General features: G+C 38.7%; 1 protein-coding gene across 1 annotated transcript in view; it reads left to right on the top strand.

Annotated features, from left to right (window-relative positions):
- The window catches only part of LOC136867154 (trypsin-1), a 533,185-nt gene that overhangs the window by 448,592 nt on the left and 64,777 nt on the right, over positions 1-19,816 (top strand). Inside the window, exon 6 of the mRNA XM_067144269.2 lies at positions 12,207-12,264. Coding sequence (XP_067000370.1) covers positions 12,207-12,264 — 58 coding nt within the window. The remainder of the gene's footprint in view (positions 1-12,206; positions 12,265-19,816) is intronic.

Raw genomic sequence — 19,816 nt, 5'->3', positions numbered from 1 at the left:
GAAATATAAACCATTTGAAATCCTAAACAAAATAACAATTTACCCTTATTACCTAAAGCACTCTCAACCTTCAGGATTATCTTAAACTTTAATCCATGCTCGTGCATTACTCTCAATTTGAATTACATATACTTGAAATTAATACAGCTCCAAAGTTTCCTTCCCCATCTACATTATTTCTACTCAAGAAATACGATGACCAACTCAAAGTTGCTCCCTAGTTCAAACAAATCCATATTTATTTATTACAACCCTACCCTACGTTATTTACATATTTACAAGAAATTAAACCCCGCATTTACAACACTACATAATACTTCAAATCAGTGTACTTATCATCATATTAAGATGTCCATGGTTCGAGCCTCGATAGAGGCCCCTGGTGGATGTTTACGCCTGCATGATGCTGGCACAGATCACTGGTTCGAAGTTTCCTCTTCTGATCTCCATCTGCATCTCCAAGGTCTTGGGCTGGGTCCACTGGAACTGGCTAGTACAAACAACATTCCATTAATCACGTCTTCCTTCAACACTGTTTATAAAAATCAACTTTATGGTGGAATCTCTTTCAACTTTCTCTGACACTGTTTATAAAAATCAACTTTGAGGTGGAAGCTGTTTAAATTTTCTCTGACAATGTTTATAAAAATACATTTAATAATACCCAAGTTCCGTCTAGTCTATACAATTCAGAATATACATTATATGTCAAAACTATCATTTACATATATACACTCAAGTACATGTTTCGAGCCGGGCTGAGTGGCTCAGACATTTGAGGCGCTGGCCTTCTGACCCCAACTTGGCAGGTTCAATCCTGGCTCAGTCCGGTGGTATTTGAAGGTGCTCAAATACGTTAGCCTCATGTCGGTAGATTTACTGGCTCGTAAAAGAACTCCTGCAGGACAAAATTCTGGCACCCCGGCATCTCTGAAAACCATAAAAGAGTAGTTAGTGGGACTAAAACATATAACATTATTATTAGTATTATTATTATTATTATTATTATTATTATTATTATTATTATTATTATTATTATTATTATTATTATTATTATTATTATTATTATTATTATTATTATTATTACATGTTTTGAGCTTATGGATAAAATCACGTGTATTTGAAGACCTTATTTACAATGTTTAATGTCCTTACAGAATACGGTTAAAATGACAATACAACATGAAAATTCAAATGTCCAAATTTTATAAAATGTCTGTATGTAGTATTAAAATACAGCTGGATGACCGTTAATTGAATGTACTCAAATGACAATATTTTGTTTAATATTTAGATCGCCAAGTTTGTTTCACATTTTCTAAATCAGCTGATGATGGTGACATAATAGAGCACCGAAACATGTACTGTAATAAATAATGTTGTAAATATCATCCAACAACATTGTATTAGTATTGAAAAGGTGGAACCTGATAGACTTTAATTAATTGTGATCTCAGTTCAATACGGACAAATAAGATGAAGTTCCTTACGTTTAATACTCAAATGTGGCATTATTTTTGGTCTTTCATAGTCCCATCACATGGTGTTGAGACCATCTGCTTATCCATTACAATATCTTAACAGAAAGTAGTTCTATTATTTGTATTATTTGTAGATCAAGCCTGCCAGGTTAAATTGAACTTTTTCCTTTGTCTGTAAGAAAAAGAATAAAAACTAAAATATAATGGTTCTAAAGGCAACATGACAAACTGAGAAGCCAACATTGAAATTAAAAGTGACCTGAAGGGGTGGATTGGGAGGAGTCTGCAGCATAAGAGGGGAGATGACTTTCACCACCCTACTTGTGCTTTTCTTAATTGTCCCCCTTTTCTTGTTGCCCTTTCCCTTTTATTTCTCTTTCTAGAATATTGGATTACTAGTTTGAATATCTGGTTTATCATCTACCATGCATTCGTTTAAACTATTTTCATTATCAAGTTTCTGTAATTTGTAAATTTCTAATTTCTCGAGAATATTCATCTGTTTGCCCTTATTTATAGGGTATAGCAGAGCCATGTCACTTTCGGTGTTCATGAACGGGTAATTGTTATCATGCATGTGTTCACACATGGCAGAGTATCTAGCATATTTTCTTGTGTTAACATGCTCTTTGTAGTGTACTGCCACACTTCTACCTGACTGCCCCACAAACATTTTTGCACTCTTGGCATGTCAACCTATACACTCCCAAAGTATTATAAATACTGTTTGTGTTCACGCTATTAGAACTGAACGAGATTTTATTATTATTATTATTATTATTATTATTATTATTATTATTATTATTATTATTATTATTATTATTCCTAAAAGACACATTAATATTATGTTTTGCAAACAGTTTGGTCAGACTATATGACTACCTATTAATATAAGTAAAAGTTACAAATTTCTTCTTTGCTTTCTTGTTTACGAGGAAAGTTTTAGGTTGATTAATGATCTTACTCTTGATCCTATTTACGTAATTTTTATTGAATTCATTTTTCTCTAATAGTATGTTAATGGCACTATTAATCATGCTATAGAATACCACATTTTTGTGTTGTCCCACGTGGTTAGTAATTATGTTAATTATGATATCTGTTTGTGTGGGTTTCCTATACACTTTGTATAACAAATTTTCATTATTTCTAGCAATCCAATATTCTAGAAAGAGAAAGAAAGGGAAAGGGCAACAAGGAAAGGGGGACAATTAAGAAAAGTGCAAGTGGGATGGTAAAAGTCAACTCCCCTCCTTTGCTGCAGACTCCTCCCAATCCACCCCTCCAGCTGTTCAACAGCTAAACAGTCTGCTGATTGAGCTCATAGTGCCAACACACCTGCAAGACCTCTGCATCTAAAGTAAGTCACTTTTAATTTCAATGTTGGCTTCTCAGTTCATCATGTTGCCTTTAGAACCATTATATTTTAGTTTTTATTCTTTTTCTTACAGACAAGTGAAAAAGTCCTATTTAAACTGGCAGGCTTCATCTACAAATAATAGAACTACTTTCTGTTAAGATATTGTAATGGATATGCAGATGGTCTCAACACCACGAGATGGTACTATGAAAGACCACAAATAATGCCACATTTGAGTACATTCAATTAACGGTCAACCAGCTGTATTTTAATACTACATACAGACATTTTATAGAATTTGGACATAACATGAAAGATTTCATGTTTAAATTTTCATGTTGTACTTTCATTTTAACCGTTTTCAGTAAGGGCATTAAACATAGTAAATAAGGTCTTCAAATACATGCGAATTTATCCATAAGCTGCAGAAGAGAATTTAAAGTTTCTCAAAACATGTACTTGAGTGTATAAGTGTAAATGATAGTTTAGATATATAATATATTCTGAACTGTATTGATTAGGCAGAACTTGGACATTATTAACTGTAGTAATTAAGTCAATATGGACCATTGGTGACCATCATGGTCAAGCTAATAGATAATGTTTATAAAAACCAACCTCCTCTTTCAGCACTTTGTATTGAGAACTAGCTATCTTGCGTTTTAATAACACGATACACAGTCTCCATGGTATTACAGCAATACAATCGTCCTATGACCGCTTGAATTTTTCACACCATTTCCATCTCACCAGAATTTCCACACTCTTGTTCGAAAATAATGTGCGTGCACTGTAGATATTGGATATGAAATTGTTTGTTCAACTGCGTTGCGACACAACCCATTTTGACTCCCGCACAAAGGGAAAATATATTTGCAGACACGCGACATCACGACCAGAATGTCTGCTCCCCTTCATCACTCCTCGGCAGGTCCTTTTTCCTACTGCAGGACAATCCCTTAAATAAACTACCCCCAACTCGCTAGGCTAGGGTTCAGTCGTCCCCACTCCAATTTCCATATCTCGTGTTCTACTGGTCTTCTGACATCGCTGATGCAGTCAGAACATGCAGCTCATAATTCTATGACAACATATTATATGCGAAAAGAAATTCAATCGGTGCTTAAATTGATATCTTGAATGAAATAGGGATGCCTTTTCTGGGATTTCCCTTTCTGAGTCTGGGTCCACAGCTAGCTTGGATACGCTTCTGATGCCTCCCTTACCTTCTGCGACACAATTTGACTAATGCTGAATTTTTATAACACTTTACAATTTTGTCAGAGGTCTAAAATGCTCACATATGATTTGCCAATCTTTCACTTAGTAAGTAATGCAATCATCTCAAAATATCCAGTCTCAAACCATGTTAGCAAGTTGGCACTATCGTATTTTGGCCATTTTTAGTTGGCGGGGTTATTAGAATTTACCTTCCCTCCTTATTCTTTCCTTAGCTGGCTTTCTCTCTCCAGGGAATTTTCCAGCCACAAAATACTTGAGTCGGCGCCACCAAATCAGGGCTCTTGTGCAATCTGATGCAACACAACTTCCATATGGACAAAGAAGGCTACAAAATGCCTTAATTCCCTCAATCAGTTACCAATACAATTACATATATTACCGATACGATTACGTTATAAAATCGTAGGAGCAACGTGCAGTCTGCCCCCCCCCCCCCTCCCAAGGAGTGCCACTAAGAACAAGATATTAAGCTTTTTAGCACATTTCACTTTTAACTGCCGCACTGTGGTTCCCAAGGCAATTTGCTATCGAAAAGGAGCCCAAGGAATCGGCAAGTGTCAACTACGGGAAGAGCGACATTCTCTAAATAAAGCTCAGGATGAGAGTGAAGAGTGCACCTCCAGCAAAAGTGCACAACAGAGGTCTTTGCAGTTGAAAACTGAAAACAATATTCTCAAGTCCACTGTTCCACTCTCCTAAATGCTTGCTGTAATTGTCACTCAGCGACGGCCATATTTTGTGAGCTATAATGCAGAGCAAAATCTTCTACATATAGCAACGGCATTACTGCTGAACCAGCAGCAGCGACAATACTGTTTATGGCTATTGTGAACAGAGTGACACTAAGAACCAATCCCTGTGCGACTCTATTATTTGAAAGTGGTATTGCGAATATGCCCTTCCTACTCGGACATGGAATAGATGGAGGGACAAAAAATTTGCTATAAAGACTGGCAAGTTACATCATAAATTCGATTGATGCAGGACTGAAAGAATGCCGTATCGCCATGTGGTGTCATAGGCCTTTTCTAAGTCAAAGAAAACAGCCACCAAATGCTGTTTTCGGAGAAAAGCAACCTGGATAGAACTCTCCAGGCATACCAAGTGATCAGTGATTGAGCAAGTGGCTCGGAAACTACATTCATATTCGGACAAAAGTCCTCTTTTCTCCTGGCACCACACAAGTCGGCGATTCACTATCCTCTCAAATAGGTCTGTAACTTCCCACATACAGTATTTAGGATTTTTGTCACACTTGAGGACAGGAATTACGATGCCCTCTTGCCACTGTGATGGAAACTCACCCTCTACCCAGATTCAGTTGAACACACGAAGGAGCTATAAAAGACTATCCATACTAAGGTGTTTCAACATCTGGGTATGGACATTATCAGGTCTGGGAGCCGTGTCCTTGCAAAGCGCCAAGGCGCTGTGGAGTTCCCACTCCATAAAGGGTATGTTATAGTCCTCTGAAGCATCAGTGGCAAAACTGAGGTGATGACGTTCTGCCTACTACTTCAGAGTGAGGAAATCATGATGGTAATTCCCGGAGCCACTGTGATGGAAACTCACCCTCTACCCAGATTTGGTTGAACACATGAAGGAGATATAAAAGACTATCCTCAGTAAGGTGTTTCAACATCTGGTTATGGACATTATGAATCCGCAAAATGACTAGTTAGATGATTAGCAATCGAGAGTGGGTCAGTGACGATACTGCCTGCAATGAAAATTCCTGGTATTAAAGATGATCCTTGTATACCCGAAATACGTTGAAGTTTAGTCCACACTTGAGATGATGGTGAATGTGATGTCATTGATGAAACATATCTCTCCCATGAAGCTTTCTTACTCTGCCGAATAAGAACTCGCGCCTTAGTGCAGAGTTTTTTAATGCTACCAAATTGGCCACAGTAGGCTGCCTACAATAGTTGTTATGAGCACAACAGCGTTCTTTTTTGGCTGCTGCAATTTTCTGTTCCATCAAGGAACGAGTTTTCAGTGAGGAGTCCCTGAAAAGGATGGAATGGACTCCTCAACAGCAGCAAGAATAACTTGTGTTATGTAAGTTCGCTTTGGCCAGTTGCGTCGGTAAAGGTAGCTAGTGCTGTGAACTTTTGCCAATCAGCACGTTTAAGAATCCACTGAGGAGGAGCCTTGATAGATTTTTGTTTCAACAAAGTAATAATGACAGGAAAATGGTTACGGTCACAGAGATCAGCATGTACATTCCCCTAAAGCAGGGGAACCATGCACAGCTGCATACACTAAGGTCTATGCGAGAGTATGTTACATAAAGTATGCTGAAATGAGTTGGTTCACCTGTATTCGAAATACACAAATCCAGCCTTCCTAGTAATATTTCCAACTCCCTTCCCCTGGGGTAAGGTAAAATGAGCCTCATGTAGGTTGATAGGAGTAGGCCCAATAAGAGGAATGGAAGTGGAACCTGATCTATAAGATCAGTTACATCATTATTAAGAGGTTGGCCTGGTGGAAAATAAAAATGATACACTCTTGCTATGACAGGCAGCAGTGCCTTTTTTTTTTTGGCACCGACACAGATAGGTCTTATGGCAACGATGGGACAGGAAAGGGATAGGAGTGGGAAGAAAGTGGCCATGGCCTTAATTAAGGTACAGTCCCAGCATTTGCCTGGTGTGAAAATGGAAAACCACGGAAAACCATTTTCGGGGCTGCCGACAGTGGGGTTCGAACCTACTATCTCCTGAATACTGGATACTGGCCGCACTTAAGCGATTGCAGCTATCGAGCTCGGTGGCAGCAGTACCTGCACCGCAACTGCTTCCAGTGGAGTTCTTAAAGGATCTTCTTCGCTATAGGTATCAGAACAAGCAAAAATACTAATGCCACTGGATGCCCAGTGAGCATAATATCATTCTATCAAGTATAGTCTGAAATTTCTCAAGACCATATGATGATCTGGTCTGAGACTGGTTTCCTGAATACAGACTATACTCGTCACAAACTCACTAATGAGCTTGTGTAGCTCAGCAAAATGCCTGTCATAACCATTACAATTCCACTGTAACAGTGCTATAGTGTGGACTAAAAGAGTGAGTGTTAGGTTATGAGCAACAAGATGCTCTTGAACCTAAACACTATCAATATCAACATCTACATCTGTTGATGTAGGTGACAGCTCAACGCCCATCCCATCATCAACAGACGGTGGGACTGACGCCCAGAACATCGACGTACCTTGGGGGCAGGATTTCTTCCTACAAGGGGAGCTCTCTGGTTTAGGGGCAGGCGTACCTGCTGGCTTTGACTCATACCCTCCAGGTGGAGGGCATGATTCCCCTTCGCAGGAGAAGTGCAGGAGTGCCCCGTAAGGGCATTGCTCTTCTCCGCCTTCTTTCATGTTTGGACGGGCTGGGAGATAATTTCCGAGCCCTGGTCGACGATGCCACCTCTGCCGGCTTGAGCACGGCTTTTGCCGACCTCTTGATGTGGGGAGAGTTGACCATCCCCCCTGCTGTGCTGGCTTAGGACTCCCAGCCAGCACAGACTCCTTGATGGTCGAAGGTTGGGTGATCCCCCACTTTGAGCTTTTACTCTTTGCAACTTTGCTCTCAAGAGCAACAGTTGCCTTGGGTGCAGCGATCTTCACAGGAAACGATGGCATGAATGACGAACCTGGGAGACTCTGAGCTATCATGCTGTAGTCTAGTCTATTGGCAGGTATATTCATGGAATTAAACTTACGGCGTGCTTCCTGGTAGGAAAGACCATCCAAGGGTCTTGATCTCCTGAATCTTCTTCTCACTCAGATATGTTGGACTGTTCCAATCTCAAGGAGAATGGAGACCAGAGCATTTAGTGCACCTGTAAGGAGTTGTGCATGCTTCTGTGCTGTGAGCTGCTCTTCCACATGTACCACACAGAGACTGATTCGAACAACGAGATTCTATATGTCCGAATCTCTGGCATTGATAGCATCGCATAGGAGGCAGGATGTACGGCCTCACATCGCAACAATAACTTGTTACCTTGACTTTTTCTGGTAACACCGACAACTTGAAAGAGACAATGAAGGCACAAGTGCCAACATCTTCACCATTCACTTTGCACGTATTGTGCCGGAAGTGTGTCACGCCATGGTTCTTCATATTTTCCATCAACTCATCATCAGTGTTCAAAATAAGGTCGCGGTGGAAGATGACTCCGCGAACCAGATTCAAGAATTTGTGCTCCTCCACTTTGATGGGGATTTCGCCAAAGTGGTCGCACTTAAGCAACTGATCGGCTTGCAGTGCTGTGTAAATCTTCAAAAGCAAACTACAATTGTGCATTTTCTTGAGATCCTCAAGTTTGCCATATTACGCCTTCAATATGTCTACTAAAAAGGATTGATTTTACCAGCTTAAAATAGTGCCCATCGGTTCTGGTAGCAACCAGAAACCTAGGGATGCTGGATCCCATTCCTTCACACTGCGCATATTCCCACGGGGTTGAACCCCTCAAGAAATCAAAAGTTAAAGACTTCGGTGGGGGACCACCTTGGGCAGGTCGAAGACATTTCGTAGCCAGAAATCATCCTTCCCGAAAGCCAGCCACTCCAATCAGGGGCCTCTGTAGCCGAACCAAGCAACCAAGTCAATACCCACCTGGTCATAGCCAGTATTGCCCAGGATCCAATGTTGGAAAATTTGAATCAGTCTACAACTAACCCTCAAAAGAAATAAAAAATTAAAAGGGGACCGATGGCCACATGACCCTTTTAGTTGCCTTCTATGACAGGCAGGGATTACCTCTGAATGTATTCAGCCCTTCCCATCCACGGGGTTCCAACACATGATACCAACCGCAATACATATCCGCGCCTAGGTCACCCCATTTAGTCGCCTCTCACGACAGGCAGGGGATACCGTGGGCATATTTTTCATCTGCATCCCCCATCCACAGGGGGTAGAATTGAATGTCAGATAGGTGATACAAAGCTGGAACAGGCAGATAATTTTAAGTACAGGTATTTAGAATGTGTGTTCTCCCAGGATGGTAATATGCTAAGTGAGATTGAATCAAGGTGCAGTAAAGCTAATACTGTGAGCTCGCAGTTGCCATCAACAGTATTCTGTAAGAAGGAAGTCAGGTCCTGGATGAAACTATCTTTACATCAGTGTGATTTCAGACCAACTTTGGGAGTGAAAGCTGATTGGACTCAGGATATCTTATTCATAAGTTAGGACCGAGCTCGATAGCTGCAGTCGCTTAAGCGCGGCCAATATGGTTTTCTGTGGTTTCCCATTTTCACACCAGCCAAATGCTGGGGCTGTACCTTAATTAAGGCCATGGCCACTTCCTTCCACTTCCTAGGCATTTCCTATCCCATCGTCGCCATAAGACCTATCTGTGTCAGTGGTACATAAAGCAAATAGCATAAGTTAGGAGTAACAGACATGAAGGTAGCGAGAATGATTTTTGATACAAACAGGTGGGAAAAATGGCAGGGGTACTTGTAATGAAGAGAGAAAGGCTAAGTTAGGAATTAATTTGGTGGATGAAGCTGTGTGCAAAAACCGGCTTCAGTGATGGGATCATGTGAGGCAAATGGAGGAGGATAGGTTACCTAAGAGAATAATGGACTCTGTTATGGAGGGTAAGAGATGTAGAGGGAGACCAAGACGACGATGGTTAGACTCAGCGGCGGCTCATGGAAAAATCGTCCTACGTGCTACAAAAAACACTAAATACGCGTTTTCAATCTTCAGTGCAAACAGGATCTTGGAAATATAGATCCTCACTAAGAACACTAGTTTAATTTCACTTGATATACACTGTAGTGGATAAATAATTGGATAAATCTCCATATGAACTTTAACACTAACACAGTGATAGAAAAACACGCACCAACAATATAACCACAAGATCAAACACCGCAGAAAGTAACTGAAAGTGCTGCCAACCAACTGAATCATTGAGACCTCTTCTATTACCAGCATAATTTACCTTCTAATGCGGGATAACATTTAGGGTCACTCCAAGATTCTTTGACTCACGTACGAATTCCTTATTTTTTAAACAAAAGGAAGATGGATATTGGTTAGTTACCTTAACAACAACGTTATGTTTGCGATAGATTGCCCCCCAGTTACGCTGTACATTTGAGCCCAGACGATGCTGCTCTCTAGTGGCAGAATCGCTTATCACGTTCAACATCAGGGTAGCAGGAGGCATCGAGCACTTCTACCCCCTTGCGGGGGGACAAGTAACTATAGACGGGATCAGTGAAAGTTGATCCTGGTTGATGGTATACTTCACCGACTATGGGGAGTGTTGCAAGCTTGGCTGCCCCTGCGTATTGCTTCCTCCAGGCTACAGGCCAGAGCTCATTTCACATGAGCACGAGAGAAGTTCCCCGGGAGAACAGAGCTAGGTGTTCGACAGATCTCGTCCTGATTTTCACAGAACACAAATTCATACCATACTCAAATCAAAGAAAAGGCACCATGATAATTGTACTGATAATAATTAATTCCTTACAGTTCTAAGCTACGTGCTGGAGCCCGGTAGCACGTATTGACTGGCCGCCACTGGTTAGACTCGGTTTCTAATGATTTAAAGATAACATGTGTAGAACTAAATGAGGCCACAGCACTAGTTGCAAATAGAGGATTGTAGTGACGTGTAGTAAATTCACAGGGGCTTGCAGACTGAACGCTAAATGGCATAACTGTCTATAATGATGTATGTATGTATGTATGTATGTATGTATGTATGTACGTACGTACGTACGTATGTACGTATGTATGTATGTATGTATGTATGTATGTATGTATGTATGTATGTATGTATGTATGTATGTATGTATGTATGTATGTATGTATGGCTATTCATTCACGTTCTGATAATTGTTTTCAACATTTCTACACTTTCCTATGCTCTCTATGACCAGTATGAAGAAAACTAGAGGAAAACGTCATTGATTCATCATCATTAGTGAGTCACTAAATAACACCATCTATTACAGTATGGTCAAAATACATGCTGAGGAGTAAATCATTGCATAGGCCTACTAGTAGTTGGAGAAACAAAAGTCTAAAGGATGAGGACAAATTGAGGGTGATCTTGCATCCTGGATAGTAAGGCTCTAAAAGTACCTGTGGAGGTATGACTTTACAGCACCACCAGAGAACTCAAAGTACAGTACCCACCAAACTGGTAAAGTGAGCAACTGAAAAATATGTTTGAGACTTGCAACAATCTTCTCATGTGCAATAAAAAGGAGTCATTATTTGACTGGAGTGAAACCAATGGTGAAAAGAGAGTCCTGTATGAAATCCATAAGCTATTTGAATAGGGACTGGTGTAATGTGAATGTCCAAGAGAGTATCCTAAAACACACATCTCTTTATTAGAGTGTATTACTTATATAAATCATAGAGAACTTACAAAATAAATTGTCTTAATAAATAACAGTCCTTTTGTAACTGTCAAGAATATGTAGGAATTAATGAATTGCATTTATCCAAAGACAAGGAACACATTGAAGTATCACCACTCTGTTCTAAACAACCTTTTGGTGCAAAAAATACAAAAAATGAAAAACAACAGCCTGCTTCCAGTCATTCGACTGGGTCAGGAATGGAATGAATGAAGCCCCATCTAGCGGCGAGGATAGGAATTATGCCGGCTGCCGAAGCCTTCGCACTCCTCTGGGGCAATGATTAATGAGAAAAAACTGTCCCATTTCTGCTTTGTCCAGCACAAATCTCACATGGAGTGACCGGGATTTGAACCACGGAACCCAGCGGTGAGAGGCCAGCGGGCTGCCACCTGAGCTACGGAGGCTTGCAAAAAATATAAAAATATAAAATCACATATTATAGCAGTAGTTTGATGTGCAGATTATTATTATTATTATTATTATTATTATTATTATTATTATTATTATTATTATTATTATTATTATTATTATTATTATTATTATCTGTGAGTTCATAAAATAATTTTTAGCTCTCAAAACATATCCTTCATACAGTCTTAATCATCAGGCTTTAAAAGTAAATGCCTGCTTAGGGAAATCATAAAAACACAACTTCAAAAATAATGTTATACCTATTTAACCATGTGAAACTTATATTTTTCATCTATTTCAGGGTGACAGTGGTGGTCCTCTTATATATGAGACGGAAAAAGGGAAAGTAGAACAAATAGGTACAGTATAACAACATTTAAAATTCTGTAGCCAGATGTATTCATATGATGTTTGATCAAGAACCAAGATTTTCTGCAAGAAAATTCTCTTCTAGTACTTGATAAAAGATATTTTCTTTTATTGTATGAACATGCCTTTATCTGGTTTAATGAAACTTGGATGACTGATGTTTCCAGTATGGTTTATATTTTATAGATAAAATTCACACATAAGTGACAGAAGTGTATAGTTGAAACAGAGTAGCCAGATGCATCCAATATGATGGTTTATCAAAAAGTAAGATTTCCTACAAGAACTTCATAAAAGATATTGTTTTATCATGTGAACATTCCTTTTATATATCTAGTTAATGAAACTTAAGTGACTTGTTTCCAGAATGGTTTGTATTTTATAGATAAAATTCATATGTAGGTGACGGAAGTGCATATTTGAATCAAGGTTGCCAGATATGCCAGATCAGAATGAGGGACGAGGGTCTTGAAATATAAACAAAACCGTGTTTCTTTGTCAAGTTGCATCTAAAGATCAGAAATGTCATAAATTCTAATAAGCACATAATTTTCTACATTCAACACTCTAAAATAAGGAGAATAACTTCAACAGTACCGTAACCTAACCATTTGGTTCATAAAATTTGTAAGATTTCACAACATATTTTGAGGGTTTTACTAGTAAATATTGGCAAAAAATAAGATGTTTGGTTCCTGAAATCAATAAATCATGGCATTGTTAGCAAGAACCCTGATGTAGTGGAATTTTTCTTGTACCTAATAACATCAGAAATAGCTTTGTTTACTATCGTGGAAAAAATGTAGGCACCCGAGTTAATATGTTAATAAAAAGGTTATTCTTTGTCCCACATAGAAACAATCTACATTAACATTTAGCTTATTTTATTCTACATTTAATTATGTGGAGTAGGAATTTTGATCACACCCAGTTAAAATTTTATCAAGGGTTATAAATTTCATGCTGTTGGTCCATATTGAACCGAGATTACATATAAATTATAAACATAAAAATGTTTTCCACCTATTCAATTCATAGTTTTATTTAATTTAATGTAAATACATGCAGTGTAAATAAAACTATGTATTGAACAGGTGTTTATAATTTGTATGAAGTTAAAATTTTAACGCAGGTTGAATTAAAAAAGTGCCGTATTTTTTCTATTTCCAACAAAGCTCTCACTTTGAAAATTCATAACTTTAAAAGCATTGATCTGATTGATACCAAACTGCATACATCTTACAGAAACTTATTTTTGAATGGTATACCAAGTTATTATTTCATCTGACATTTGTGAAAAGGGTTGTTGTAAATTTTGTAAAACAACATTTTCTCATTACTGGGTGATCAAAGCCATAAAAAATTCTGTTTATTATGAACCTCATGAGAATGACAGGCTAAAATTAAAACTGCTTTTTGCCTGCATGCAATTGTTGACCACTGAGCGGTGTTGCCCCGTTGGCCTATTTGCCGCACCAACTGAACACTCACTGCTGTGTATCAGCTTTGAGTCAAGTAGAGCTACTTTACAATGAATGTGTTGTGATGTGGTTTGTGTGGCTATTTCTAGCTGGGTGAAGCCCTTGTATGGCAGACCCTCTGATGAGGGTGGGCAGCATCTGCCATGTGTAGGTAACTGCGTGTTATTGTGGTGGAGGATAGTGTTGTGTGTGGTATGTGAGTTGCAGGAATGAGGGGGACAGCATAAACACCCAGCCCCCAAGCCATTGGAATTAAACCAATGAAGGTTAAAATCCCTGACCCGGCTGGCAAATGAACCCAGGACCCTCTGAACCGAATGCCAGTACGCTGGCCATTCAGCCAACGAGTCGGACTGTTGTGGGGTGAGAAAGTGGAGTAAGAGAATAATATGCTAGGTGACTAAGAGTGGTATTTATCCCCATCACCCAGAACAAACAAAATGTTTCACAAGTTGAACACATCCCGCTATTACTATTGATATCTCAAAGAGCCTCCCCTGCGAACCATGTGACCTTGCCGCGGTGGGGAGGCTTGCGTGTCCCAATGAAACAGATAGCCGAGCCTCAGGTGCAACCATATCGGATGGGTATCTGTTGAGAGACCAGACTAAGGAATGGTTCATCAAAAGGGAGGTAGCAGCCTTTCGGAAGTTGCAAGGGCGACAGTCTGGATGATTGACTGATATGGCCTTGTAATAATACTCAACATGGCTTAGCTGTGTTGATACTGCTACACGGCCAAAAGCAACGGGAAACTACAGCTGTAACTAACTCCCGAGGACATGCAGCTCTCTCTGTATGAATGATGTACTGATGATGGCTTCCTCCCGGGTAAAATATTCTGGAGGTAAACTAGTCCCCGATTCGGATCTCCGGGTGGGGACTATACTAGAGGAGGCGATCATCAGGAAGATGGATATTGACATTCTGTGAGTTGGAGCGTGGAATGTTAGAAGTTTGAATCGTTGTGGTAGATTAGAGAATCTGAAAAGGGAGATGGATAGACAAAAGTTATATGTAGTTGGTGTAAGTGAAGTACGTTGGTAGGACGAACAAGATTTTTGGTCAGGTGATTACCGAATTATCAACACAAAATCAAACAGAGGAAATGCACGAGTTGGTTTAATAATGAATAAGAAAATAAGGCAGCGGGTAAGCTACTACCACCATAGTGAAAGAATTATTGTCGTCAAGATAGACACCAAACCAATGCCCACCACAATAGTCCAGGTCTATATGCCTACTAGCTCAGCGGATGATGAAGAAATTGAAAGAACATATGAAGAGATAGAAGATTTAATACAATATGTAAAAGGTGATGAGAATCTAATTGTGATGGGAGACTGGAATGCAGTGGTAGGCCAAGGAAGAGAAGGTAATACAGTAGGAGAATTTGGATTGGGACAAAGGAACAAAAGAGAAAGTCGGCTGGTTGAATTCTGCACTGATCATAATTTAGTTCTTGCCAATACTTGGTTCAAACACCACAAACGACGGCTTATACGTGGACAAGACCTGGAGACACTGGAAGGTATCAAATAGACTTCGTTATGATTAGGCAGAGATTCAGAAACCAGGTGTTGGATTGAAAAACTTTCCCAGGAGCAGACGTGGACTCTGACCACAACTTGTTGGTCATGAAATGCCATCTGAAGCTAAAGAAAATGAAGAAAGAAAAGAATGCAGAAAGATGGGATCTAGACAAGTTGAAAGAAAAGAGCATGAGGGACTGTTTCAAGGAACATGTTGCAAAAGGACTAAATGAAAGGGCTGAAGGAAACACAATAGAGGAAGAGTGGATAGTCATGAAAAATGAAGTTAGCAGGGCTGCTGAAGAAATGTTAGGAAGGAAGAAAAGATCAACTAAGAATCAGTGGAAAACTCAGGAGATAATAGACCTGATTGATGAATGATGAAAATACAAGAATGCTAGAAATGAAGAGGGCAGGAAAGAATACAGGTGATTAAAGAATCAAGTGGATAGAAAGTGCAAGGTAGCTAAGGCAGACTGGCTGAAGGAGAAGTGCAAGGATGTTGAAGGTTGTGTGGTCCTAGGAAAGGTAGGTGCTGCATACAGGAAAATCAAGGAAACATTAGGAGAAAGGAAATCTAGATGTATGAATATTAAGAGCTCAGATGGAAAGCCACTTCTAGGGAAAGAAGACAAAGCAGAAAGATGGCAGGAACATATCCAACAGTTGTATCAAGGTGAAGATGTAGATAATTTGGTTCTGGAACAAGAAGAGGCTGTTGACGCTGATGAAATTGGAGACCCAATTTTGAGGTCAGAGTTTGACAGAGCTGTGAGAGACCTAAATAGGAACAAGGCACCTGGAATTGATAACATTCCCACTGAATTACTGACTGCCATAGGAGAAACCAGCATCGCAAGGCTATTCCATTTAGAGTGTAATATGTATGAGACAGGAGAAGTCCCATCTGATTTTCGGCAGAATGTTGTTATACCTATTCCCAAGAAAGCCAGTGCTGACAGGTGTGAAAACTATTGCATCATTAGTTTAGTATCTCATGCCTGCAAAATTTTAACACGTATTATTTACAGAAGTATGGAAAAACAAGTTGAAGCTGAGTTGGGAGAAGATCAATTTGGCTTCAGAAGAAATGTAGGAACACGTGAAGCAATCCTGACTTTACGTCTGATCTTAGAGGATCGAATCAAGAAGGACAAGCCCACACACATGGCATTTGCAGATTTAATAAAGGCATTCAATAATGTTGATTGGACCAAGCTATTTAAGATTCTGAAGGTGATTGGGATCAGATACCGAGAACGAAGAATTATCTACAATCTGTATAAAAATCAGTCTGCAGTGATAAGAATCGAGGGATTTGAAAAAGAAGCAGTAATCCAGAAAGGAGTGAGCCAAGGCTGCAGTTTGTCCCCACTCCTTTTTATTGTTTACATAGAACAGGCAGTAAAGGAAATCAAAGAGGAATTTGGAAAGGGAATCACAATCCAAGGAGAGGAAATCAAAACCTTGAGATTTGCCGATGATATTGTTATTTTATCTGAGACTGCAAAAGATCTGGAGAAGCTGCTGAATGGTATGGATGAAGTCTTGGGTAAGGAGTACAAGATGAAAATAAATAAGTCCAAAACAAAAGTAATGGAGTGCAGTCGAACGAAGGCATGTGATGCAGGGAATATTAAATTAGGAAATGAAGTCTTAAAGGAAGTAGATGAATATTGTTACTTGGGTAGTAAAATAACTAACGATGGCAGAAGTAAGGAGGACACAAAATGCAGATTAGCACTAGCAAGGAAGAGCTCTCTTAAGAAAAGAAATTTGCTCACTTCAAACATTGATATAGGAATTAGAAAGATGTTTTTGAAGACTTTCGTGTGGAGCGTGGCATTGTATGGAAGTGAAACATGGACGGTAACTAGCTCAGAAAGAAAGAGAATAGAAGCTTTTGAAATGTGCTGTTAAAGAAGAATGCTGAAGGTGAGATGGATAGATCGAATCACAAATGAAGAGATACTGAATCGAATTGGCGAGAGGAGATCGATTTGGCTAAATTTGATGAGAAGAAGAGATAGAATGATAGGACACATCTTAAGACACCCAGGACTTGTTCAGTTGGTTTTTTAAGGAAGTGTACGTGGTAGGAATGGTAGGGGTAGACCAAGGTATGAATATGACAAGCAGATTAGAGCAGATGTAGGATGCAGTAGTTACGTAGAAATGAAAAGGTTAGCACATGATAGGGTGGCATGGAGGGCTGCATCACACCAGTCTATGGACTGATGACTTAAACAACAATCTCAAAGAGAGGATACGCTTAGAATAAACCCTATCACCTAGCCCCAAGTGAAGACATATTCCAATGACCTGGCCAATAATCGAACCTGGGACCCTTGTATCTGAAAACCACTGTGCTCACCGTTCAGCAACTGAGTCTGACAAAGATTAAAGGATTTTTTAGACACACACTCTAGGGGCTTAAACTTTTCCTGGCCAGTGAAGATTCTCACAGTTTCTCTCATTTTGCCTGTAATTCTTGTTTTTCATGTAGAAATGACACATTTTGAAGAAATAATTTTTCTTCTCTACTTCTAAGGAAAGTAAGTTATCAAATAATTCTGTGAAGTGCACTGATGCATTAATCACTAACAAAACTAAGAGGTCCTCCTCATAAGTCAGAACTTACAACAAAACATGAGATATACTACGTAATTCTATCATTCATATATCGAGCACTAATCCATTAAAGGTGTTCAGCAACTCATAAAACAACAAACATCCACTTATTGTACAACAGGGAATGTCGAATTCATGTTCAAACTGGCAACGTCACTAGGGTTTCCAGGGTTAAGTGCATTGTTTTCGCTGGCCAGTAGGCTGCTTTATTCTCAAACAACCACCCAATTAAATAGCATGCAGGCAAAAAGCATTTTAATTTTAGCCTGACATTCTCATGAGCTTCATAACAAGCAGAATTTTTTACGGCTATGATCACCCAGTATCGCGTATCTTCAGGATATTCACCAGCAACAGGTGTTGCATGACATGGGACATACACCAAAACCAAAGTCGCAATTAAATAAGAGAATGGAAACGCACTCACCAAAATCAGTCCAAAAAGATGTTGTGAGAAAGAAATATATACTGGGCCTGAAGAGGTCAGGCAGATTAAATTAAAACATAAGTAATTAACTGACTTAAATAAAAAAAACATTAGTTTCAGGGGAAAAAATGAAAATTTAATTAAATTATAAAATTAAAATTTGAACAAAGTATTTAATACCAAATTAAAATAATAAAATTATTAAATTGAAATGATAGACATTTAAAGTTTCTTTTAAGGTAAAACCAAAAAGTTAACATTTTCACACATCAGTGCCCTCAAGTTAATCTTCAATCAAATGGAAATTACATATTTTTTTTTTCCATTATTTGGTACATAACCAATTAATCATCAAAATAGAATGAAGTTAGAATAATCGTTACAATTCAAAGACCTTTGAAACACTCTGAGGTCAGAAGATGAGCAGGAAACAGTTCTTATATGACTTCCTCCAATGCATTTGATAAGTTACGATAGATAATGATAAGTCACCAAGAATAAGTCCCACAACGAACAAGCATATATAATGCCAAACCAGAATTAAATGAAACTTAAAGGGACAAATAAGTTAATACTCCTGAAACAAATATATTTTTAAAACATCAATTCAATTAAAACCAGAATCACACACAAATTTGGGCAGCACAAAGCTGAAATGAAAATTCACGACCATGTAACAATCCAACATAGACTCAACGGTCGAACGTCAAATGTCAATTTCACAATGGAGGACACACCCCACTTTAAACTGTTTACAACCGTAGCCATAGCAACTAGATCACAAGATCAAGGAAAAGGAACATGACTGGCATACAATGAGGCAAGTTAGCCACAAGAAGCGGTTTTTAACTCACTGGTTTACATTCGTCTTCGTTGGAATTTAAGTAGTTAAATATAATTTTTTGAAAAAGAGAATTAACAAGCTAAACCACCATTGAATTAAAATAACAAGATAGACATTCCCAGGTAACAGTTAACAAGTCTTATTTGCAATTACAACCTTATATGATATTATTAATCAATTTAGAAAAGTTATTAAAACCAATGATTACTCGTCTAGCAATTATAAGGAAAGCCCTGAAAAATTACTCTTAATAAATACATAAGACTTACATTGTTTTGAACACATATCTCATACCTGCCTAACACAAATTCTTAATCACGGAAGTCAAATAATTTTCACCAAACGTAATTTTGAGGTACACAATCTAAAAAGAAAACAACACATAGTCCAAATTTTCAGTATGTAGGCATCACTTGAAGTCAGCCCGGGAACCAAGAAGACTGAGTATATTACTTCCAGATTATCCACAGTAAAACTAAGAAAAATAATCCATGATTTAATTTGGCCCATTACCGGATGGTGATTTAATCAACCTGGGTCATACTTCGTCACCATCTCTCATCTTTTTTACTTAAAATTCACTTAAACTTGCAGCAGCAAGGGTTGATGATTGTTTCCAAAGATCCA

The sequence above is a fragment of the Anabrus simplex genome, chromosome 3 (assembly GCF_040414725.1).
Source record: "Anabrus simplex isolate iqAnaSimp1 chromosome 3, ASM4041472v1, whole genome shotgun sequence".
Lineage (NCBI taxonomy): Eukaryota > Metazoa > Arthropoda > Insecta > Orthoptera > Tettigoniidae > Anabrus > Anabrus simplex.
The sequence above is the reverse complement of the archived record's forward strand: the minus strand, read 5'-3'. Positions and strand labels throughout refer to the sequence as shown.